General features: G+C 32.6%; 1 protein-coding gene across 1 annotated transcript; it reads left to right on the top strand.

Moving 5' to 3' along the window:
* The first annotated feature begins 668 nt into the window (after positions 1 to 668).
* On the top strand, positions 669 to 26,516 carry LOC127711595 (sodium/glucose cotransporter 4-like). Its single transcript, XM_052217697.1, has 14 exons — positions 669 to 805; positions 6,940 to 7,008; positions 7,440 to 7,544; positions 8,463 to 8,522; positions 10,159 to 10,263; positions 10,819 to 10,927; positions 11,834 to 11,914; positions 13,073 to 13,302; positions 14,604 to 14,739; positions 17,003 to 17,261; positions 19,228 to 19,390; positions 20,152 to 20,373; positions 21,453 to 21,558; positions 25,343 to 26,516. Exons 1-14 carry the CDS (start codon positions 716 to 718, stop codon positions 25,564 to 25,566), a joined length of 1,959 nt encoding a protein of 652 aa, XP_052073657.1. The 5' UTR covers positions 669 to 715; the 3' UTR covers positions 25,567 to 26,516.
* Positions 26,517 to 27,625: the final 1,109 nt, after the last annotated feature.

Raw genomic sequence — 27,625 nt, 5'->3', positions numbered from 1 at the left:
CCAGTGGATTTAGTGTATAGGCGTCATTAACAGTCAGAGAAAGAAAGGTCATAAATACCGTTGTCATCTATTATACCTTTATTATAGAGATAAGTACCTCTGTTATGTGCATTTGGTTAATCAAGTATTTGCTGCGTTTTATAACTCTTAATGTTTACAGCAAAAGCATTTGATTAAGTAGTGAATTAAGATATTTTTGTTCTTCAAGGTACTGCATGAATTTATGCTTTTCTCTAGAGTAATATATAAACACTGTTTTACATGTACAAGCAACAGCCGACAGTCACACATGTTTTCTACATAGTATGTGTAATGTTTTCCATCAAGTGAAAGATGAATTATTTATTTCCATTTTTTTGAAAGTGTGAGAGTATGTGTGTTTCTTTTCTAGCGAGAGGATCCCGGATAGCCTTGTACCGCATTCGACTTTAAGCGTTGCACTTCGGACGCATACGATTTATAAAGTGTTATTTTCAGTGTTTTAGGGTGACGATTTAAAACAAAATATATTGTTAATAATAACAATACTTTACTGTTATATCTTAGGGATTTTCGTTGAAATTTCTCTCTAATTAGTAATAAATGTATAGGAGCGTATTGTCACATAATTTGAAAGGTACACGACCGTAAACTCCCGTTATACATTTTGAGACGTTCCTTGTATTTTACCTGTCTCAGGTGTATACCGGTATAAACAATTTGTCTATTGAGAAGCATGGAGGACGAAGTAGACACAACCCTCCACTGGGGAGATATATTAGTTGTTATTGGATATTTTGTTGCAGTTATTGCTGTCGGTATATTGGTATGTAACAAAATATGATAAATAAACATGTAATTTAAAAAAATATGCATTTCATCGAACTAGTAAAGTTTCGATATGATTTACTCTATTTTCAGTTTTATTTGTATTTCATACAAAAGAATTTTTTTTAAAAGTGTAAAAAATAAACGAAACCACCAGAAATATGGGCTAACACATTGCACGGAATAGATAACATAGAGTAATGCTATATTTCTGTATAAATATTGACGATAGAAATTTATGGGCTTAGATTTCAAATTTACATATAGCTAAATGATACATGTTAGTTAATAAATCTATAAAATTTCATATGTCTCTAAAATGAATATCTAATTCGATTTACGTTAATTGTACATGAATTTCAGACGTGAATACATTTGAGTTTTTGAAACCATAGCTGAGTCAGTGTTTTTTTTCCTGAAACGAAACAAGGATATGAACGCCCCAACACTGCACCTTACAAATAGCTAGACCCAATAAACAAACTATTAATATTACATGTATGAATCAAATGTGGATTACACCTAAAAAGGAAAACAGATTACATAAAAGTAGGCGTTGTTACATCTTGTGTATAATATATTGTTGACAACATTAAAAAAAAGCTTTTAAATAAAAGTTTCAAAGAGAGAAAAATAGTGAAACGCTCCAGTATTGTAGAATTTCTGCTAAAAAGGGCGGTCCAAAAAATAAAAACATACACCCTGATAAAACAACTTAGAATTGCAAAAATATAATTTTGACTATTGTAGACGCAACACAAAGGAGACCAACTCTTTAACTAACGTTGTTTATTATCATGCGTTAACGGAGTGATGGGTAGCACTATCATATTTCAGTTAAATATAACTGTTAAATAAAACTTGTTGAATATGATGGGAAAATCAGTGAGCTTGAACGTAATTTTACACATTAAGTCTCAGTTTTGTCGTCAACATATATAATTATATTCCCCTCCCAATGAAATAGGAAATTTCATTCTGATAGGACAAAATTGTATTTGGTTAGATCAATTATAGATATTTGTATATCAGATCTGGAATTGATTTTTAGTTAGATCTGTTATCGATATTTGGCTAGATCTGTTATCGATATTTTGTTAGATCTGTAATTGATATTTGGTTAGATTTGTCAATTATATCTAATAGATCTTTAATAGATATTTGTTATCGAAATTTGGTTAGACATGTTATCGATATTGTTTTTAGATCTGTAACGTTCATAGGTACTAGAATAAGCAAAGCAAAGATCTACATAATACATACACGAACAGCAGAACGGCGAATAAAGTGAAAGATTGGGTATACGTCAATGAGACAGCAGCCCAACGACAAAAAAACACTAAAAGAATCTGTTTACATTCATTAACATGCAAACTTGTTAATGTACATTGCGTATTAGATTAATCTTTTGAAAAGAACTTGTAAACATCGAATAAATTCTTGTCATTTAAATTTTACACAATAGGGGAAATTTCTAAAAAGATAAAAATGCATTTTGACATAAAGAGTAATCAAGTAATCAAATAAACAATTCATATCGCATATCATATATCAGTACAAGTTGTTTGTTCTCGATAACATTAAGTTTTTGATCATGCAAACTATAAATGTTTTAAATGCGCAAATTAAAATATAACTGATTCACACACTGATTTATTTAAGTGCAGTACTGTCAAGGTCATGGTTATCACGGGTAACTTTTTCTTATACTGTTAAAAAACCAGTTTATACAAATTATTAACCTATACCATTTAGTGTTATTATACTCAAAAGAATTTGGTGTTATAGCGAATTCTTTGTAGTCTTGTATTATTTATTCACATTTTGCCTAGACTAGGGTCGATTTATTGCTTGACAGAGCAGAAATAATTGTCTTTTCTTCAAGACCGTAGGATGACTTCTACATGACTTTTTATTAAGTTGTTTCACAGCCTAAATCGTTTATTTATGTACACATATCCTTTGCAGGAATTTTATAAACTGCTAGCTATATAACTCTGTTGACGGTTCCTCATTTGGCTCAGCTTTACTCTTAGAAATTTATATTTTTTATTCTGTTTTATCCTGTGGCAATGTCCTTGCAATATACACGACGGGTACCACATGTATAGAGCAAGTACTGCTAACCTTTCCAAAGCAGCTGAAATCACCACCGGTTTTTGGTGGGATTCGTGTTGCTCTATAGTCTTTAATTTTCTATGTAGTGCTAGACTAGTCAACCTGATGACGTCACTAAATTAGAAGTGTTTTGTGTTACGTTTTCTTGCACTGTTCAAAAACCAGTTTATACAAATATATACCTACCATAAAATCAATGTGGTTATGCTCTATAAAACATTTGGTGTTTATGGGGATCCTTTGTAGTCTTTTAATATTCATTCACATTTCGCCTAGAACGATTTAGGGCTTGCCAGATTGTATGGACAATTTTATGTTCTTTAAGACATATGTTGACTTCTAGATGTCTTTTTGAGCATAGGAGTTGCTATTGGCCATAGAGCTTGTCATTGGACATAGCGCTCGTCTATTGTTGAACGCCGTCCAATTATCTGTTAGTAGATATGTATAAGAGAAGATGTAGGGTAATTGTGAAAGAAATAACAATCCAACGACACAAACAGTCAGATGCTACATGTATCTAGAGGTCAACATACGGGTTTCAACAGAGATAACAACACAACGACACAAACAGTCAGATGCTATCTAGAGGTCAACATACGGGTTCCAACAGAGAAAACAACCCAACGACACAAACAGTCAGATGCTATCTAGAGGTCAACATACGGGTTCAACAAAGAAAACAACCCAACGACACAAACAGTTATATGCTATCTAGAGGTCAACATACGGGTTCTAACAGTAGGAATGCGTCTAAACAATATGTCAAGCTCTGAATATAAATAGCCCATTATTTATAAGAACGTGAATGTGATCTAAACGAGACGAGATCAGCCATCAACAACAAATTAAAGTCTCTTTATGTTCATGTGAGTTGCCCTCTCCTCGACCTTTAACCATATTTTTTTTTAAATTCACGAGCAACTAACTTTTATTGCTGAACTATTTGAGTGTGTATTTTGTGTATAACGTTTAAGTGCGCGTTTGTTTGTCAGACCATGAAACATTCGTCAGCTTTTGTAAATGAAGAAATAAACTGGTAAAGCAGGTTTTCAGACCTATTTTTGTTGGCCATTTCAATGAACTGATTTGCTAGTAAAAAGCTATTGTTGCTCTTTCAATAGGTAGTACACAAAAGAGAAATTGATTTTGTGTTCCATTATATTGAACGAAGAAAATAATAATATCTTCATTGTTTTAGTACACACCTAAGTAAATTTACTGTGAATAACTTGACTTGAGGTCGCCTTGATTATTGTGTAAAAACATTGAAACGTTATGAGCTATATGATTAAATCATATATATATATATAGCTAAATTCCTCTTAGATGAACTTTGACCTAAGGGAATTGGAACCTCCCATTTCAAAACCTTATAAATAATTATTTGGAAGTAAGCAAATCTTGTTCAAATAAATATATTTATCAATATGCATATTATTATTATACTACTACTACTACTATCTTTGCTTAGTGAACATTTCTATCATGTTTTATCTTTATTGCATAGTGAACAAAAACTGAATTTTTAGAAACTTATCAATAATTTCATAATTTTTAGCAACTTTAATTTCATAATTTTCCGATTAAATCATTGATGTAAGTTTATATAACACTTATCTTCACGACCCACTGATTACTTAGTTATATTCGATGTCAGAAGTTAACAATTTACTTAGATCTTCATCCATAACATCTATGCACATTAAATATCAAATTTACATAAATAAGCATAAAATTCACCTGCGAAAAATCGATTATGTATACACTTGAAAGCAATTTAAGCTTGTAACTTTAATATAAAATGTCAGGTTTCTATCACCGAAGGATATTGCGCTTGCGTGTTTCACCTAAATTATGATATTTAGTATTTACATCATCAACTGATTAAACTTAACTTCAAAAAAGCAAAATATGACAAAGTTAAAAAATATGACCTACACAAGTTGAGAAAATAACAGATTTAATGATATATTGATAAATCAAAATAAAAAAGGAGGAATTATTACTGCTGTACTCTGGATACCTTAAGAGGTATGACAAAATTTCCATGACTTTTTATTCACTCATAGCGTCAGACTGAGACCCAGACTAATTCGTTTACAATATGTAAACTATTTTACAACATTGCTGTTAAAGACATTTTTTTTTTAAATACATGTATTGCATTTTAACAAAAATGAATGAGTTTCCATTTGAAAGGCAGTGCATAGCATTATCTGCGATAGAAATTTGATATTGTTATATGTAAGAATGCCACCCTATAATATTTTTAATAAATGCTCAATAGTAGTCGATATCTTTCAAAATTACAGTTTCGGGTCATATTTAGGAATTTAGAATTAAGAAATACGACCTAATGATGTTACAACATCGCTGTTTTTATTTGAAACTGTATCAACATTTTAATAAAGATTGCAGGTCATTTTAAATGGCTTTTATACATTGTGTATGTAATAAATTGATAAAGAATCTACCAAAATTAAGAACAAGCAATATTTAAAATAATGTGTACAACAACACGTGACCAAACGATTTCTTTAATAAAAGATCATTATGTTGTTTAAACTAGTCTGTTTTATGAAAAAAAAATGTGCAACATGGCTGTACGAGCGAGCGAGTCAAAATATAAAGTGCATAAAGATCAAACTGATCAACATAGTCTTCATAGTTTTCTATTTGATACTAGCGGATCATGCGGATGGGGCAGTCTTTATTATAGAAATGAATATTGATATGGAGTTTATTTCAAATGTGTTTATTGATGTGTAAACTCGGTCGATTCAATAACCCAATGAATGCATTTGGAGGGACTTTATGTTAAATTTGAAAGCGAAAGACACACACGTTTGTAGTAAAAAGGCCGAATTTACACACATTTTTAACATGAAAGGCCTAGTTTACGCACACGCTTTTCGGAATGAGAGACCGAGTTAACACACACGTTTTTGAATGAAAAACCGTGTTACCACATCAATAAACTAACTAGAAATAACCTTTAGTACTAGTCATTTTGATAAAATGTACCAAAATTGTTTAGATATTAAAAATAGTCCGAATGACTTACATTACTATTTCGTCTTTGTAAGAGTACACACCCCTAACATCATGAAACGGGTTGATGCAAAAGTTGATGGGGCGGCAACCTCCAAGAAGCACAAGGATTATTGTAAAATTCTTATTGTAAAAAAAAAAACAAAATTGCTAAAACTATATGTGACCACATGCATACAATGCTACGCTGCAGCTACGCTACTGATACGCATAAAATATTTTATCTATGAATAGGTATACTTGTAAATATAGCACATTTCCGCATTCAGATTACAGCATTTTTTTTTTACACTTATGAGTTTTAAAACGGAATAACATGCATTAAGGCATTTAGATATACATTTAATTTGTTTAAAAAAATATTATCAACATCAACTTGAATATGAAAATAAAGAAAATGCAGTATGATTGCCATCCCGCCAACATGTTAAACCCCGCCACATTCTGTATGTATGTGCCTGTCCCAAGTCAGGAGCCTGTAATTCAGTGGTTGTCGTTTGTTTATGTGTTACATATTTGTTTTTCGTTCATTTTTTGTACATAAATTAGGCCGTTAGTTTTCTCGTTTGAATTGTTTTACATTTGTCATTTCGGGGCCTTTTATAGCTGACTATGCGGTATGTGCTTTGCTCATTGTTGAAAGCCGTACGGTGACCTATTGTTGTTAATTTCTGTGATATTTGGTCTCTTGTGAAGAGTTGTCTCATTGGCAATCATACCACATCTTCTTTTTTATATTGAGACAATTATCCATCATACACTAAATAGCGTGAATGTAAGCAACTATAGGTGAGGAGGCGGACAGGGGTAAGGGAATATGGGAATGAGAGGCGGGAAGCGGGAAGCGGGGGTCAGGGGGAAGGTAACCGGGCGTCAGGGGGGTTGGAAAACCATGGGTAGAGGGAAGTAAAATTTGACTGATTTTCAAATTATCTTTGAAGCCTTTTTTTTTATTTTCAGTCATCATGTCGGAACCGAGGAAGTGTAAAGGGATATTTCTTAGCCGGACGATCTATGCATTGGATACCGGTATGTATTATATTTTACATCTTGATACAAATTGTATAAAATAGTTTGGCGTTAATTTTATCTATTCATTTTTTTCTGTATTGCAAAAAGTTCCTTCCACAAGGACAATAAGAATTAAACCAAGACATTTTTTTTAAAGTCATGATAAACATGTTTTTTTGTGTTTCATGTTGACTAAACTTGAACCTGATATGGGTGATATATGGTTATATGTATCCTAGATCCCTTAAGGTATCTGTTGGTCAGTTCATCACAGATGATATCCCAGTAACTGTAAAAAAATAATGGCAGAAATTAAAACGAACTTTGTGTTTCTTTTTTCTTTCTTTACTATTTACTACTACATTTCTTGAAAGAATCGTGCAATCCGTTATATATTATCTTTCAATATTATCATATTTCTCACAATAATTCATATCTTCTGTTGATAGGTTGGTGCCTCATTATTTGCTAGTAACATCGGTAGTGGCCATTTTGTTGGTTTGGCAGGTTCCGGTGCTGCAAGCGGTATAGGTATTGCAGTGTTCGAATTAAATGTAAGTGAAATATTTTAAGACTTAATGCACATATTTCAGATTTTCAAGAGAATATGACAAAGATATTTTTTATGGAAACATTTTCGCTCAGAAAAATTGAAGTAACAAAAGCCAGAGAAAATAAGAAGATAAAACATAAGATAAAATTTTTAAAAAAAATGAGGTTACAAGCTAAACAAAACATTAGTCAGGTAAACAAATTTAATGGAAAAAATCAGGAACGGAAAATCGATGCCCTAAAATCTTTCATCTAAAATTGAATAATTGTTCACTTACATGCACTGTATACAAAAGTCTTCTTCATTACTATGTAAATGATACTAAAATAAAATTGAGAATGGAAATACTGTATGGATGTTACGCTTTATATATAAGTATCAACGATTTAGATTGCTTGATAGCTAATTTATTTTACAGGTATTTTCTGTTATCAGATGAATTTTCGTTCGTATTTCACCACAGTTGACTACCGGGTGCATGTATATACAATAAGATATATTTTTTTATCTATATTGTGGTATTTGTATGCTCTATTGAATGCGACTGTTTTTGCTCACACATTCTGATGGCAAAATATTCCTGGAATTCAATTCCTTCTGAATGTTTAATTTAACTTCTCTATTGATATTCGGTGTAATCAAACAGATATGTAATGTTCAGGAGGGGTATTAGCTAAAAATCTAAACTTGAGAAAGAATTTCCTTATGTTCATAACATTTTTTAAAGAAATCTTTTGATGACTAATTTGATCTACCGAAAGGATGAATTTACCTTATATATAGCTTCTTTGGTTATTCGTAACATCACATTCGGTAAGATAAGAACTATCAATAAAATAATACCATACTATTGTTACCTATGAATTTCTTTTATTAATAATTGATGCAAATGTTTATGAAAATTGATATATTTTTCCAGGCAATATTTATTTTAATGGTTCTAGGATGGTTCTTTGTACCTGTTTACACAGCAGCTGGGGTGAGTTCCGACACAATTATTGATGCTATGTCATCACTAATCCTTATAATGAAACGTCAGGATAATGCATAATGGAATGTTTCTCTTATTTAAAAAAATGATTACATGAAAATATTTTTTTTTATTTCTATTTCAAATATAATTTTAAAAAGGTACTTTTTTTTTATTCATTAAGGTGCATATATTTCAGTCGATACCTCCGATTAAAAAAAACAATATTTGTCTTTCATCTTGTCATCTTGTCATTACTTGTTGAAATAAAATCAAAATTTACGGTACTACCAAAATATTTCCATTTACATGTCATCTTAACTTTTTGTTTTCTTTTAAAACATTTTCCTTTTTTCTGATATACACACTTGTATTTTTTTACAATTTACTAGATGTTTACCATGCCAGAATACACTTGTCTTTTTTTACAATTTACTAGGTGTTTACAATGCCAGAATACACTTGTCTTTTTTTTTACAATTAACTAGGTGTTTGCAATGCCAGAATACACTTGTCTTTTTTTTTTACAATTAACTAGGTGTTTACAATGCCAGAATACACTAACCTTGTCTTTTTTTTACAATTAACTAGGTGTTTACAATGCCAGAATACACTTGTCTTTTTTTACAATTAACTAGTTGTTTACAACGCCAGAATACACTTGTCTTTTTTTTTACAATTAACTAGTTGTTTACAATGCCAGAATACACTTGTCTTTTTTTACAATTTACTAGGTTTTTACAATGCCAGAATACACTTGTCTTTTTTTACAATTAACTAGTTGTTTACAATGCCAGAATACACTTGTCTTTTTTTTTACAATTAACTAGTTGTTTACAATGCCAGAATACACTTGTCTTTTTTTACAATTTACTAGGTGTTTACAATGCCAGAATACACTTGTCTTTTTTTTTACAATTAACTAGGTGTTTGCAATGCCAGAATACACTTGTCTTTTTTTTTTACAATTAACTAGGTGTTTACAATGCCAGAATACACTAACCTTGTCTTTTTTTTACAATTAACTAGGTGTTTACAATGCCAGAATACACTTGTCTTTTTTTACAATTAACTAGTTGTTTACAATGCCAGAATACACTTGTCTTTTTTTTTACAATTAACTAGTTGTTTACAATGCCAGAATACACTTGTCTTTTTTTTTACAATTAACTAGTTGTTTACAATGCCAGAATACACTTGTCTTTTTTACAATTAACTAGGTGTTTACAATGCCAGAATACATTTGTCTTTTTTTACAATTAACTAGTTGTTTACAATGCCAGAATACACTTGTCTTTTTTTTTACAATTAACTAGTTGTTTACAATGCCAGAATACACTTGTCTTTTTTTACAATTTACTAGGTGTTTACAATGCCAGAATACACTTGTCTTTTTTTACAATTAACTAGGTGTTTACAATGCCAGAATACATTTGTCTTTTTTTACAATTAACTAGGTGTTTACAATGCCAGAATACATTTGTCTTTTTTTACAATTAACTAGGTGTTTACAATGCCAGAATACACTTGTCTTTTTTTACAATTAACTAGGTGTTTACAATGCCAGAATACATTTGTCTTTTTTTACAATTAACTAGTTGTTTACAATGCCAGAATACACTTGTCTTTTTTTACAATTTACTAGGTTTTTACAATGCCAGAATATTTGAAGAAAAGATTTGGAGGACAAAGAATCAGAGTGTACCTCTCTGTTTTAGCGCTGTTGCTATATGTCTTTACAAAGCTCTCGGTGAGTTAAAATGTCAGATAAAAATAAACGAAAAAAATATATATAATTGTATATGTCAAGGAGACAAGCAACCTTACAGCACAAAACCAGAAAAAGGTGCAGCCATTTTCTGTTTAGCTCCTTTGAACTTCCAAGGCAAAATTTTGTAGATACTTTGTAACATATAATATTTCATTGTCATGAAAAATTCATTGTAATCATTGTATGAAATTTAAAACTCGCAATGGTCCATAATTGGTCAATTAAAGATATATCTATTTCTATAATACCAGAAGACCACACTTATTAGAGACTTTATAAAGGTGTAATGTATAACAAAATGTTATGAGGTTGGTAAATTAGCATTGAATTTTACCGTAGAAAAATGTAAATGATTTGATGTCACAGATTATTTCAAATAACTTTTGAAACATTACCATTTGGTCAATTACCAATAACCACATTGGCCTGTTTTTGCTCATGTTCCTAGTAAATATATAATACAGAGCTATCCAATTGTTTTAAGCTTATGAAATTTAATGACATTTTCATTTTGTATTATTTTCAAATTTGCAGGCAGATTTATTTTCTGGGGCCATTTTTATAACACAATCGTTTAAGGATTTGAATCTCTATGTTGCTGTTATCATTTTACTTGCAATCTCTGCTGTTTTTACAATAGCTGGTGAGTACATGTTTATATCATTAATGAAATAACAGATGAAATAAAACGCACAACTGAATTTTCTGGATTCAAAATCAATTTTTTGTTTTCATTTATTTATGAAGGAATGAATTAGAAAATTACTACCAAATCATAATTTCGAAATGTACTTATTTTTATAAAAAAAGAAGATGTGGTATGATTGCCAATGAGACAACTCTCCACAAGAGACCAAATGACATAGAAATTAACAACTATAGGTCACCGTACGGCCTTCAACAATGAGCAAAGCCCATACCGAACAGTCAGCTATAAAAGGCCCCGAAATGACAATGTAAAACAACTCAAACGAGAAAACTAACGGCCTAATCTATGTACAAAAAATGAACGAAAAACAAATATGTAACACATAAACAAACGACAACCACTGAATTACAGGCTCCTGACTTGGGACAGGCACATACATACAGAATGTGGCGGGGTTAAACAAGTTAGCGGGATCCCAAACCCTCCCCCTAACCTGGGACAGTGGTGTAACATCACAACATAAGAACGAACTATAAAAATCAGTTGAAAGAGGCTTAACTCATCAGATGGATAAGAATACAAATACTACAAATACATGTGGACGTGGCCGGGTACTTATACATACAAACAATTTTTTTTGCCTTTTCCATTGACTAACAACAAATCCTCTGAAACTGTATAAATAATGTACTACATATTGACGACTTCACGTTGCCCTCATGATGTGCTTTTGTTATTTGGATGCTGTTGATACAAACCCCAAATCTAGTTTTATTCATATATATAAGAATTGTAATGGCAAAACCCCGAAAACAAAAACTCACAAATTGCTGTTTCAAACATATATTTTATATTTTATTTGTCAGGTGATTGATCTAATGCGCCTATTGTTTTCCCTAGGTGGATTGACGGCTGTAATATGGACAGACTTCATTCAAGTTATCATTATGATCATTGGAGCTTTCATTATGATGATTTTGAGTAAGTTTATCAACATACGTAGTTTTGCGAGTTCGGTTGTGCGGGATGTATAAATACACAACCATGTACGGTCAACATTGCGACATTAAATCCGTATCTTGCAGTAACTTTTTGGGGGTCCGTTTGAGACCTGTTATCTATTCTATCTAATATACATCTTTTTCAAGTGGCAGTCTAAATTTCCCACCCTTCTGTCCGGTTAATCAACTTCACTAACATCAAGTTTTCATGATATTCTTGTGTAATAAAGCCATATTTTATTCTGTCATTGAGATAACATGCTCTGTACTGAGTCTCTAGTTATGGTATTGCCAATCTTCGTTGTGTTGTGTCTATGTTTATGGCATTGCAAATCTTTGTTGTGCTGTGTCTCTGTCTATGATAATGCAAATCTATGTTGTGCCGTGTCTCTGTTTATGATATTGCCAATCTTCGTTGTGATTTCAGCACTTATTCAACTTCATCTTTATAAATTTAAATACATTCTATCTTCGTTGTGGTTTTTTTTCTTTACACTATTTCGACCACACTATCATGAATTAAAAGCAACAATAACTGAAACAAATACATTCCATGATAAATTACTTCTTATTGTGAAACTTCAGTTCAGTGAAAATTTATTAAAACCAGGGTATGTTTGTGATCGGTTAAACTTGCGACGCAAAGTCTGAGGCTCATAAACTTTCTAACCCTGTTCTAACCCTGTCGAATGAGCGACCTATCTTTGCTTAGAAGTTTGAAAGTTTCGGAAAATTGTAGAATTGCTGTTTTGGTGAAAATCTTTGAAACTCTACAATAAACCTTAAAAGTAAGAAATAAACTGCATTAAACAAAATAATTATACAAAAAAAGACTTTACGCGTACAACAACGACTTTCATGCAGAGGAAAACAAATACGACGAGATGTTTGTGGAAACAATTTAGAACATTATTTCATTGAAATTAATGCATTTCCTACCAATCAGCTTCCTACAAAAGTAACATGCTGCAAAAATATTACTGTTTACAAGATATCATGAATAGTAGATCGTGCAGCGTGTACCACAGTGTAACAAGATCTTAAACTATTAACTTCTATGTCATTTGGTCTCTGGTGGAGAGTTGTCTCATTAGCAATTATACCACATCTTCTTATTTTTATACCTCTTTAATTGTAGGTTTTATTGAGGTTGGTGGTTACGAAGCCATGATACAGAAGTATTTCGCCTCCTTTCCGGACACTACGATATATAACATGGGAAATTCTAGTTATAAATATGCTAAATGTGGAATACCACCGGATAACGCCATGCATTTGATTCGATCTGCTGATGATGGCAGTTTACCATGGCCAGGAATATTTTTTGGTTTGACAATATCTGCTGTCTGGTATTGGTGTTCTGATCAAGTAAGTAAGATGTTTTATTTCTGCATATTGGTTCATAAATGGAATTTGTATGTATAGTAAGAAATTATCTCTTCAGCATTGCATTCTTTCTCAGTATTAAGTGTAATTCCGTTAAGGATACAACAGATACAGTTAAGTCTACCTCATATCTTGACTTACATCTAAAAATTGACAATGTGGATCGGTTGAGAACAAACATTTACGACAAAAGAAATCATTTCAGCATTCCAATTATGAACTTTTCATGTCTATGTAGCAACAATCCAGCTGCGCCTGCATACGGAGTATATATCTCCCAGTTGATACGATCTTCCAGGGCTTGAATTTCCTATCATGATTTTCTTGATAGAGGGTTGCTGCTCACAAGGAAGCTATATAACCAAGAGTTCCAAGTGGTGAAGTTGAAATCACCCCTTCGTAAATTTTACGGCCGCCATCACGAGTTGGTTGACACTTATGGAATATCTGATTCACATAACTACAATCCCGTCTCCTTTATCCCGAATGTGACCTACCGAATTAGACTTATCACCGAGTGTTTACTAACATGAGCAATACGACGGGTGTCACATGTGGAGCAGGGTCTACTTATCCTTCAGGAGCCCCCGAGATCACCCCCAGTTGTTTGATGGGGTTCGTGTTGCTCAGTCTTTAGTTTTCTATGTTGTGTTTTGTGTACTGTTGTTTTTCTGTTGGTCTGTTTGTCTGTTAGTCTTTTTTTAACATCTGCAATTATAGGAATAATACTAATCCCTTTGTCGTGCATGTGAAATAACATGAGGCACATAAAGAATGATTTTTGGTGAAGAGGTAATTTCTTAAGTCGTCTTTTCTGTTGAGGTTCATGTTACTCATTCTCGAGTTTTCCGTGAAGATTTTTGTTGAGTGTTAATTGCCTATTAATCTGTTTAACTTTTTTTAACTAGAGATTTTGATTATTCACTTGGTATTTTTATTCTCTTCGAAAGTCAAATGATCACTGCACTGTAGAATCCATTGCACACTTCTGTACATAAGAATATTACAGATTATATAATAATATATTTAAGAAAAAGTACAAATAATTCTGAAAGGAAAGAGTATTAAATTGTATCTTTCTTTTCTATCGTTGACACAGTTTAATAATTTAGTTTTCTATGTTGTGTTTTGTATACTGTTGTCTTTTGGTAGTTTTTCATTGTTTAGCCATGGCTTTGTCAGTTTGTTTTCGACTTTTGAGTTTGACTATCTCTTTGGTATTTTTCGCCTCTCTTTTGAAGATAACACATAGACTTACCGTTTTAGTGTCTATTTGTAAACAGGTGATAGTACAGAGAGCCTTAGCTGCAAAGAACTTATCACATGCAAAAGCTGGTACAATTTTAGCTGGTTATCTGAAGTTTTTGCCTCTTTGGATAATGGTTTTTCCTGGCATGATTTCAAGAATTTTGTACAGAGGTAGGTACCCTATATATTATCCGATTAAAATAAGACTAAAAATCGAAGAATAAGGATGACCTTGCATAAAAATATACTTACTTTAAATTTAATTTCTGCTCGGTGCATCGAATGCATGGCAGATCTCCACTTACCACACATGACAACTATTAATGTTCTTTTAAATAATCGCTTCATGAAAAGTTTGACATAACGATTTTTGTATAAAATAACATTTTCTCTTCATACTTTGTAGCGAAAAAAAATATTCAAGTAATGGACACTTAATGACTTTCAAATGTACTATTAGGAAACTTTGGGGTTAGACATAAATATTTAAAACCAGAAATATAAGATTGCCTTTCTTTAATCAACAATAAAGCAATACTAAATATTTCTTTGTCACGATTTGTAAACGACCGACAAAATGTATTTATTTAAATACATGGGTAATGAGAACAAACGTGACATTTGTTGTTCATGGTACATGGTGTATTTCCCGTAAGAATACATCTTCGTTTAGGATGAACTGCTTACTAACTGATAAATTATAGCAGAAAGGTTTGCATACTTGGAAATCAGAATGTTCTTTTATCGAATTCATTCCTTTTTTGAAAGTTCTGTTTTAATAATAATTGTTATTGTACATTATTTACTCTTTACTGTACAGTTCAGGATTACGTACCAACAAAACGATGGAGGTTATGCATTGTTGAAATTTATTTTGTATTGCCTCCACATTTCCCAAGGGTTAACTGATGACAGGACCCTTCGTTTGCCTCTAATAGCCCCGCCCTCTCTATTCATTTTTATAAACATTGTAAAGTATGTTGACACACTAATGAGAAAATTTATACCAGGCATGGGGTCATTTACATGGCAAAGTAATTATTTACATTGCAATTACATACTGATTTTTTTTTCAATTTAATTACAGTTATAATTACATTAATTTTTAAATGTAATTACATTGCAATTATTTTTGTGTTAAGAACTTTATCATAATATATAGGATAAACATGTAAACCAGCTACTATTTGATTTTTTTAAATGCACGGTTTAACATTGAAACATTTGCACAGGCATTGATGTAAGTTTTGAGATTTTATATTTCTGATTACTTACATTGAACGACGGTATACTACTATTGCCTTTATTAGGTCTCACCGACCGCGTGCGAGGGCTTACCAGCTAGTCAATGTCGTTCAAAACCACCAAGTTATAGTACTTACTTAGTCCTTGCTATACCTCTTTGCACTCAGAACAAGGACAATCATCAATAATCATTATCTTTATGTGTCAAAGGCACATTTGTCTCTTTGATTTTGCATGACACCATATCTGTTGTACGTTGGGGTGCTACCATTCTCTATTCGGTCATGCCTTTTCTTTATTAGTTTATCCTGACTTTTTTTACATAAATTGTCATCCTGCCTTTTTTTTGCCAAGTTGCTCATCCTGCCTTTTTTTTACCTCAAAACTCCTGTACTGCCTTTTTTCAAATTTTATTCTAACCCCCCCCCCCCCCATAAAATCAAATGGTAGCTCCCTTACGCCTTTCTGAAAACCTAGTGTGTGTTGTTTTAAATGATTTCTATTGACAATTTGATTTTTTTAATCAATGTTCATAATTGCTTTTCTGGAACCCCAATGTTCATCAAAATTAAAACAACCAAGCAGTATTTTACCTTAAGACGATGCCATTCAATATGCTACCTGTTTGCACCAATCAACTTTATGTTTATATGTAAATTAATTGATTAGTTTGCAATGAAGAACTATGTAGCATTTGGCATAATTATCCAGGGACAAGTCAAATTGTTGTACTTGTTTAATTATTTGCGTGGAAAGTTATTACGAGGCTAAGATTATCTTGAATGGTGGTATAACAAATTTAACATAACAAATTGACCTGCTTCGGATAGAAATCGACCTATATATGCAAGTGCACGTATACGTGTATGTGTGTAAGACTTTGAATGAATTTTGAACATTCAAATACGAAATAAAAGACGCGTTTTGGTCTGTTTTGTAGGGTTCTTACATAACAGACTTTGCATAGAGTTTTTTTTCAACTCGAAATAGGTTAAAAGATGTATTAATATTCATTTGCATAAGGTCGATTTCTGTCCGCCGCAGCTCAAATGTCAATAAATAGATATTGTTCTTAATGTTATTTTTTAATGTGATGAAATAAATTAATGAATTAGATGAAGAGTGAATGATATTATATATGTTTTTTAAACTTCCATGCAATATTAAGCAATAATTTTTCTCTGTACAGATTCTGTTGGTTGTGCTGATCCAGATGTATGTGAAGAGGCATGTGGCTCTAGAGCTGGGTGCAGTAACATTGCATTCCCTAAATTAGTGTTAGGGATCATGCCTACTGGATTGAAAGGTCTTATGTTAGCTGTGATGATGTCTGCCTTGATCTCATCACTGACGTCCATATTTAACAGCAGTAGTACTCTTTTTACTATTGACATATGGTTAAGGATCCGTAAGAAGGCATCAGATGTAGAACTTATGATTGTTGGAAGGTAAGTGTATAAAAAATAAAGGCGAAAGATACCAAAGGGAAGTTCAAACTCACAAGTAGAAAACAAACTGACAATGCAATAGCAAAAAAATAAAAACGATTAAAAAACCAATTCAAAACACAGCATAGAAAACTAAAGACTCGGCAACATGAACCCAACCAAATCCGGGAGTGATCGCAGGTGCTTCGGAATGGTAAGCAGATCCTGCTCCACATGTGGCACCCGTCGTGATGCTCAAGTTGATACATGTTATGCTGCTTTTTATTACAGTTTGATTCAAACAGATATGAATTCTTTTCCATAAATATATCAACTGTAATGTAGCAGAAAAATAAGGAGACAACTACATGTAATCACAAAAAGACATAATGATTAGGATATAAACCACAACAGATCACCGTACAGCATTTAACCACTAGCAAAACCTTAGTTGAAGTAAGATTTAAAAAGCCCCGGAAAACGAAATGTGAAGAATACAACATGGAATTCTAACGGCTTGTTTTAAGCTAAAAGCAATACACGAAAACATTTATGGTAGATAGTAGCTTACGACAACCACTCGTCGGATGTCTAGTACATGCTTCTGTCTTGTGATCGGCACATTTAGAATGGTGATTGGTAAAACATATCTGTTAGAACTAATTCCACCCCTTACTTTGGACAGTGTATTCGGATATACTGTGAAAATCAGCAAAGGTCTTCTCTTGTCGGGTTAGTATTAGAAATAAAAGCAACTCACACAAAGCCATAATAAAGACCGATGTAAGAGTACTCGCAGTTGCGAACAGCTTATTCAAGGCCAAAATCGTCCTGAATATGCATGAAATATTTGCCACTGGACGTTAAGCAACCAACAATCAATCAATCATTCAAGGCCAAATTTCATATAATTATAAAATAGACCATGTTTTTGCTGCTAAAATATATTCAATTTATAAACTCTACCCATGTCTCAAAATGCTCTTTTAGTTGGCATTCGTTTTGTAGATTTTTATTGACTTGTTGAAGGCCGTACGTATACGGTTACTTATAGTTGTAAATTTTTGTGTCATTTGGTCTTTTGTGGAGAGTTGTCTCATTGGCAATCATACCACATCTTCTTTTTTTATTGACTTAACCTGTAAAGTTAAAATGATAGAAAATACTATAAAGCAATACACGGACTAATTCGCATCTCATTGGTTTTTGCTGCAATTACACATTGGGTAGATTTAATTAATGACGAATTTAAACGCCTTGATAATGATTAGAAAGTTTATACAAAAATAATGGTGGGCAATAACGTCCACAAAATTTAGATATTAAAATAAAAAACTGCTTACACTTTCGGAGCGCTTGATATCATCCCCGGCTTTTGATTGGGTTCGTGTTGCACGGCTTTTAGTTTTCTAAGTTGTGTTTTGGAAACTATTGTTTGTGTTTTGGTCGTTTTTCGTTTTTTGCTAGGCTTTTTCAGTTTGTCCTCGACTTTTATAAGTTTGAATTACCTTTAGATATCTTCTGCCTCTCTTTTATGACTTTGGGTTTATTTATAGCAAAATAAAAATCCATCATTGTTTTTATAATTAAGATCTCAAATTAATATGACATAGTGTGTGCTTGTATTTACGTTATTCTGTGCTAATTTTAAATTGGCCTAAATTAGGCACTGATCCTATAATATATACGTTTGATTAACCTTTTCTTGTATTGAAGGGAGGGTCGTGTGTGTTGGGATAAAAGATAGTCAAAGATACTAAAGGGATATTCAAACTCACAAGTTGAAATCAAATTGACAATGCCATGAAACATAACCGAAAAACGACAAAAAAAAAAACGAACAACAGTATACAAAACACAACATAGAAAACTAAAGACTGAGCAACACAAACCCCACCGTTGTGTTTATTCTTTGCGAAGAATACAAAATGATTAGAATATTTGAATAATATCTCTCCTAACAAGTTTTCATTTTCATTTTTTGTAGATGTTGTGTATTGATCTTGGTAGTCGTTTCAATTGTATGGATTCCAATTATTCAGAATATCTCAGAACTTTTCCATTATATTCAGGCAATAACAAGCTTTTTAGCGCCACCAGTATGTGCGATTTACGTTCTAGCTGTCTTCTGGAAAAGGACAAACGAACAGGTATGTTAATTAAAAAACAAATGCTCAATACGTTTTTATTCGCCTGCTTGACATAATCGGGGGTATATAGGAATTTAGAACGTCCTTCCGTCCGTCTATCACACTTTTTGTTTTCAGATGATACAAAAAGAACATTTTTAAAACAGGAATTAGTAATTGAAATCACAACAGATTGTTTAAGACCACGAAATACAGGTTGCGATTATTGTCCTTTTCACTTTAACCGTTCGACAATTATAGTACGTAGTTGTTGGAAAACATCTTTTTATTTTTTTCTTATAATTAATGGCCTACTCCTTTTTGAAATTTGTTGAAATTTCAATGGAATGTTTAGGACCACTTAATACAGTTCGTCGTTTTTACTTTTTTTTTCTAGAGTTATTGTTCTTTCTTGTTGAGAAATTAGAAAAATTGTAGTATCTGGATGATAAGTTCGGTTTAGGTAATTTTTCACTTTTATTTATCCAGACTTTAAGAACTTGTTTGTTGGAAATTTTTTTGTGATTTCCGGATATCAAATAGAGAACTCTTTTTGAAATTGATTGAAATTTTAATGGAATATTCTGGACTCCTTAACAAATTAATACATTACTTCAAATCAACTATCAAAGTACTTTCTGTTCTGGGTATTTTTTTTGTATAAAAGTAGGTAAATGAAAAGATGCTTAATTTATAATGCAAAATTGTCAAATGAAATACATGGCATTGTAATAATGAAAATCTTGAATTGTGCTTTATTATCAGAAACCTTATAATTCCAGGGTGCATTTTGGGGACTAATGATAGGATTAGTAGTTGGATTAACTCGATTCATTTGGGAATATGCATACACTGTCCCGCCATGTGGCGAAGAAGAAGACGATAATAGACCGGACATTATCAGCAAAGTTCATTACCTTCACTTCGGTATTATTCTCTTTGGAATTTGCTTTATAGCAACAATTGTGATCAGTCTGCTCACTAAACCTATTCCAGATAAACACGTGAGTATATTGAGAAATGAGCACACAAATAATCTAAAACAGACAACCAAATGTTATCGAAGATTAAGGTGGTACCAAATACATTGACTAAAATTAATTTGGCTCGTTTAATGTTCATAAAATTTTGACAAAATATTTACTTTGACCCTTTGAAAAAAATATAAAAATTTCCAAAAACTTGAACCACACACTTTATCGGAAAAATTTCATTGGATATATAGCAGTTTGACAATCACTAATTTTGATCATTGAGAAGGTTAATATTTCCTTAACAATATAACGTGATTAAAACGTTTAGCTGTAACCTCCATGTAGTGTTATGTATCACCTTAATAAAACGATTAAAGCGATAATTCATATGGTGCAATCACTCGTAAATATGTTTTAGTTATTATCGGCTATTTTGATTTTAACACCATATGAAAAGTCTACACCTGAACATGTTAAGTCTTGTTCAGAGTTAAAGTTGTTTTTCAGATATTTCTTTAGTGTAAAGTCAGTAATATTCAGGCGTTTAATTTGCAGTTAATCCAGAACATTTCAGTATGTTATTGTTTAGTACAGGTACATTTTTGAATATCAACTACTGAACAGTCTGATCATAAATAGACTGAACCGATCCTTGAAATTTAAGTTAAAAATTGATAATCTTTATTACTAAAATATAACGACATTTCTACTGTTATCTTTGTTAATTGTAAAGTCTACAATGCTTTTCTTGTTTGAATTATTTATTCTGGTTATATAACATTTTGTAAAGAGGTAAGCCGTTGACGCATTTTTGACATTCCATGTGCAGTATCAACAATGAGATAATATAATTTTATATTATATAATATATATAATACACGAACACTACGACGATTTATAACCTGTAGGATTGTGAAAAAATGTCTAATTATACATGTACACCAAAACGAAAATGGCGCTATATCATTAGTTTCACATACATATATTGGTAACCAATGTCAAGGATTTGGGAAAAACGTTTAACAAGTTACCTAGATATGTAGTTAATTCAGTACTGGTGTATTATCAAGTATCTTTTTTATAAGTAATAAAAACATAACTTCTTACAGCTTCATCGCCTGACATTTTGGAATCGATATAGTACAGAAGAAAGAGAAGATTTGGATGTTGAACCAGATAGGTCGAGTCACCATGAATCTAAACTGGATCAATTTGGTAAGTCGTTAACAGCCTTGTCCTTGTCGGTTGGTTAGTTATCTTACTGGCAACCATACTACATCTCCTGATGTTTAGAATAATAGCCGACTCAGCTTAAAGCAAAATATTCAAAACGATTTGTCATACTTTCCATTATGAAATATTGTTACGTGTTTATTTCTCTAGATGTTTAAGAATTTTGAAAAAAATCGCTCTTTTCTAAAATAGAAAGTTAAAGATGTTCAAATGTCATGAATCAATTATGAAGAAGAAGATACAAATTAAAGCCAAAAAAACAAAAAAAGAACTGGTATCTTAAGATCCAAGACTTCGATTACATTTCCTAGTGAGTTGAGAATCACACACATCGTATCTTTCAACCAATTTGTGATGGAGACCGTCAACCTTATGTAGGATCGATTTCAGTCATGTTTCTTCATAACTCTGCTAGAGCAGTGTATGTTACACGAGAACAAAACCTTAAATGTAAAAAAATAAGTAAATTTGTGGTACTGCATAATACAAATGAAGAAATTTTTTAATTTCTTATTTTTGGTCAAACATATATTTTTGTTTATTTATTTATTCATTTTGTTTTGCTTCATTGAAATCAAATGTGTATTATCTTTAAATTTACAATACTTATATGTTTTGTTTGTTCGTAAAAAAAATCTGAATGTACCGGGAATCCGGGAATCAATTTTAAAATCCCAAATCAGATAGGGCCACACAATTCCATGGCGAAACAATAATACGTAAAGTATTACACAACAAGTAAAGATTGAACACACGCTTTTATTAATTTATAACTATAGTCTATTTGAGTTCTGTATGTCTTAAAAGATAGATTCAAAAAGTTTAACTCCATAGCCGAATTTGGATTTTCCTTTCTTTGTGTTAAATGAACTATTACAATTGTTTCCAGTTTCGTGTTGTCAATTAATAAAAAGGTTGTTCATAAAGTGACTTATATGATAAAATGTATGTACCTATACACAATGAGGTAAAGTTTAGACAGCAAAAGAGTTCCAAAGAGTACAAAACTATAAATAGGAGCGTTACAATCAGTTCATTCCCTACATTACCATTATGTACCGTGTTAACCAAATTTACACATTAGACCAAATGGACAACTTTCTAATAACTGAAGCAACATTTGAAAATTAATTGAAGAATTGATTGAAGAGTTTATGCCCTTTGACCTCGTACTTTTTGGGCTCTTTTTAGCTCACCTGGCCCGAAGGGCCAAGTGAGCTTTTCTCATCACTTGGCGTCCGTCGTCCGGCGTCGTCCGTCGTCGGCGTTAACTTTTTACATTTTGAACTTCTTCTAGAGAACCACTAAATGGAATGAAACCAAACATGGCATGCATGTTCCTTATGAGGTGCTGACCAAGTGTTGTTACTTTGTAGCCGACCCATCATCCAAGATAGCCGCCAGCGGGGGCCTTAGTTTAACATAGGACCCTATGGGAAATGCATACAAATGACTTCTTTTAGAGAACCACTGTATGGAATGGAACCAAACATGGCATGAATGTTCCTTATGAGGTGCTGACCATGTGTTGTTACTTTGTAGCCGATCCATCATCCAAGATGGCCGCCATCGGGGAACTTAGTTTAACATAGGACCCTATGGGAAATACATACAAATGTCTTCTTTTAGAGAACCACTGAATGGAATGAAACCAAACATGACATGAATGTTCCTTATGAGGTGCTGACCAAGTTTTGTTACTTTGTAGCCGATCCATCATCCAAGATGGCCGCCAGCGGGGGACTTAGTTTAACATAGGACCCTATGGGAAATACATACAAATGTCTTCTTTTAGAGAACCACTGAATGGAATGGAACCAAACATGGCATGAATGTTCCTTATGAGATGCTGACCAAGTGTTGTTACTTTGCAGTCGGTCCATCATCCAAGATGGCCGCCAGCGGGGGACTTAGTTTAACATAGGACCCTATGGGAAATACATACAAATGTCTTCTTTTAGAGAACCACTGAATGGAATGAAACCAAACATGGCATGAATGTTCCTTATGAGGTTCTGACCAAGTGTTGTTACTTTGTAGCCGATCCATCATCCAAGATGGCCGCCAGCGGGGGACTTAGTTTAACATAGGACCCTATGGGAAATACATACAAATGTCTTCTTTTAGAGAACCACTGAATGGAATGGAACCAAACATGGCATGAATGTTCCTTATGAGATGCTGACCAAGTGTTGTTACTTTGTAGCCGATCCATCATCCAAGATGGCCTCCAGCGGGGGACTTAGTTAAACATAGGACCGTATGGGAAATACATAAAAATGACTTCTTTTAGAGAACGAATAAATGGAATGGAACGAAACATTGCATGAATGTTCCTTATGAGATGTTGACCAAGTGTTGTTACTTTGCAGTCGGTCAATCATCCAAGATGGCCGCCAGCGGGGAACTTAGTTTAACATAGGACCCTAAAGGAAATACATACAAATGTCTTCTTTTAGAGAACCACTGAATGGAATGAAACAAAACATGGCATGAATGTTCCTTATAAGGTGCTGACCAAGGGTTGTAACTTTGCAGTCGGTCCATCATCCAGGATGGCCGACAGCGGGGAACTTAGTTTAACATTGGACCCTATGGGAAATACATACAAATGTCTTCTCTTAGAGAACCAGTGAATGGAATGAAACCAAACATGGCATGCATGTTCCTTATGAGGTGCTTACCAAGTGTTGTTACTTTGCAGCCGATCCATCATCCAAGATGGCTGCCAGTGGGTGACATAGTTTAACATAGGACCCTACGGGAAATACATACAAAATGTCTTCTTTTAGAGAACCTCTGAATGGAATGGAACCAAACATGGCATGAATGTTCCTTATGAGGTGTTGACCAAGTGTTGTTTCTTTGCAGCCGATCCATCATCCAAGATGGCCGCCAGCGGGGGACTTAGTTTAACATAGGACCCTATGGGAAATACATACAAATGTCTACATTTAGAGAACCACTGAATGGAATGAAACCAAACATGGCATTAATGTTCCTAATGAGGTGCTGACCAAGTGTTGTTACTTTGCAGTCAGTCCATCATCCAAGATGGCCGACAGCGGGGGACTTAGTTTAACATAGGACCCTATGGGAAATACATACAATTGTCTTCTTTTAGAGAACCAGTGAATGGAATGGAACCAAACATGGCATGAATGTTCCTTATGAGGTGCTGACCAAGTGTTGTTACTTTGCAGTCGATCCATCGTCTAAGATGGCCGCTAGGGGGGTGGGGGGTGGGGGGGGGGCTTAGTTTAACATAGGACCCTATGGGAAATACATACAAATGTCTTCTTTTAGAGTACCACTGAATAGAATGAAACCAAACATGGCATGAATGTTCCTTATGAAGTGCTGACCAAGTGTGGCTATTTTGTTGCCGATTTACTCTTCAAGATGGCCACCAGGATATTTTATTAAATAACGGGACCAATATTAATCCAAATTTGGCCTCAATCATTATCTGGGTATCTGTTATGATTTTTATCTATCTTTACATGATTTCTAAATCCAAAGTAGAGTCAGGTGAGCGACACAGGCTCTTGAGAGCCTCTAGTTTTATTTGAGCGTCACTGATGAGTTTTCAGAGTCTCATACAAAACTATAAGCCAGGTATATATTTTTTTTATTACATTAAAAAGATAAATATATAGGACGAAATAAACAAAGTAATTTAAAAATCTGATTTTGTAAATTATCTTTGACTTAAATGCGCTATCGTTCTGCCACATATGATTATTCATATTGTAATCTTTTGCAGCGGAAGAAGATTTTGATTCGCTGCCTTGTTACACGAGGGCTTTCAGATGGATATGTGGAATTGAAAAAATGGAACAAGAACCACATGTATCCGAAGAAGAAAAGAAAGCTTTAGAAGCTAAGCAAAACTCTATCCATGAAACAAAGACATGGAGATATATTCTAAATATAAACGCTGTTGTGTTGATGACACTGGCAATATTTTTATGGGGATTCTATGCATGAATGATTACATTAAATACGACCAATGGAATATATAATATACTGTAAAAATGTTATCAAATGTAACAAGTGTCCAGTGTCACATATCTAACATTGGAAATATCGTGGACATAAATATTGAATCGAGAGTAAATAGAGAAAAATATGTATACATTAAAGAACCTGGGGCTCTTTTCACAAAAAATCTTACGAGTAAAAATAGTCGTAAGTCATGAACATTTCAGTATAACTTACGATAAATTTTAATCGTAAGATTTTTTGTGAAAAGAGTCGCTGCTATATGGATAAAACTTAAGAATTGTATTCAGTAGATTTTACACCAATCCAAATGCTATACCTACAACATTTTTTCATATACTTTTTAACCAACATTTTAAAATAGACGCCAATTCAAGTACATGTTTATTATAAGTTCTATTGATTTTTTGTGTTAAAGAATCAGGAAATCAGGAAAACCTTTTCAGACAGTAAGTTGGTCAAACGGCGCAAACAGGATGTCAGTTATAGTCAAATACCGGAACTTAGAATTAATGCATTGACTTTCAATCTTACTACTTGCATTGGCAGACTTGACGTTCCTAATCACATTTCATGGTAAACAATAATGTCCATAATGTTGTTCAATCCAAAAAAATACAATTGCATTACACGTTCGTGTCCCTATCAAAACTTTCCAAAATATGGTTATTCATTATTAGCCTTCATTTTAAATTATATCTGCACTTGATATAGTTGAAATCAAAATACGTTAGTGTCCATATCCCAGCCATTGTATGTAGTTTGACGTTTTTATGACTATATTTTGTAAACAAGTATAGATTCAAGCAAGTTGTCCTTTGTCTCATCTTTTATAATGGCAATGCTATATAATATATATTTTTATAAATGAACAAAACACAATTGTATATATTTTGTACCATGTACCTTTTTTTTAAATAAACGGATAAAAAGATTGTTATTTTCTTGAATTCATAAATCAAATTTACAGGACATATGCCAAAGATCCGTGATGTGTGGTGATTGTTCCCGATCATTCGGTTAATAGGTCCAAATTCAGGAATGCTACATGGAAAACATGTTGATAATCAAAAATGCAATATGAATAAAAGAGTTAGTTGTTGGGTAAAAGTATGTTAAACACCAATCAACCAACGTAATGTAATGACCCACATCAACTACTGCAGCGATTGTGCTTTAATTTGAAGATATTTCAAGATACCCTGCAATAAAGATACATATTTTGCTGTATTTTCTCCAGAATACTACCATATTGCTTCAAAAAGAGAGAGACTATACCAACGTTTGTGGAATTTACCACATCCCTTCCGGTTATGTTTGAGCCTATAAAGTTCATTTTTACAATTTTCTTTTTAATGTTATTTTTTTGTTAAGTGTGCTGCGTTCTGAGATAACTGATTTGACGGATATTGGAAAATATCTGTATCGTTTTATAAGGAAAACCTTTTCATGCAGTGATTAGGGTATGAGAAATGCGTAATCTTTAATTTGAGGAGAGGGATGCCTGCAAACGTTTGAGTATAATTCTAAATCATTTTACGGACCAAGAATGGTATTTAAAAAAAAAAAGTAAATTGGATATCGAGTATCCTTTAAGCATATCTTGACGTAAAAAAAACTTCGATTTTTAGTTGGTGTACACAGATCGACGAGAAAATCAAAATTACGAATATATAATGTTTCAACTCCCTCAGGCAAAGTTCGCCTTAGCTAAATTTGGCTATTGATTTAGGTCCTTTTTGGTCATTTTGCTCTTCAGCTGTTTATGTTATTATACATTCTTGGCTTTCAAACATTTGGCTTTGAACTTTCCTAATGAAGGTAAATCCAGATAAGCTCTTCGGACGCATGAAATTTATAATAACGTGTTGCTTTCATTTTTTTATAATTTAAAAGTGTGTGTGGGGAGGGGGGACGGTAACAAAATAAATAAAAAATCTGTACACTGAAAAATAAAATAAAAATTGATCTATCCCACTAAAGAGAAATTATCATGGAAAAGAATGTATGATGCATCGAAATTGGTATAATTTAGTCTCCCAAA

Source organism: Mytilus californianus, unplaced genomic scaffold, assembly GCF_021869535.1.
Source record: "Mytilus californianus isolate M0D057914Y unplaced genomic scaffold, xbMytCali1.0.p SCAF_8, whole genome shotgun sequence".
In the NCBI taxonomy this organism is placed as follows: Eukaryota; Metazoa; Mollusca; class Bivalvia; order Mytilida; family Mytilidae; genus Mytilus; species Mytilus californianus.
This window is presented reverse-complemented; position numbering and strand designations above follow the sequence as displayed.

What these genes read in the sequence shown, in the direction of transcription:
- LOC127711595 (XM_052217697.1), top strand. Translation starts at nt 716, where the DNA reads ATGGAGGACGAAGTAGACACAACCCTCCACTGGGGAGATATATTAGTT. An exon ending in CTGTTTACACAGCAGCTGGG is followed by an intron (nt 8,523 to 10,158) that starts GTGAGTTCCGAC and finishes ACAATTTACTAG; the next exon opens with GTTTTTACAATGCCAGAATA. An exon ending in GAACTTATGATTGTTGGAAG is followed by an intron (nt 17,262 to 19,227) that starts GTAAGTGTATAA and finishes CATTTTTTGTAG; the next exon opens with ATGTTGTGTATTGATCTTGG.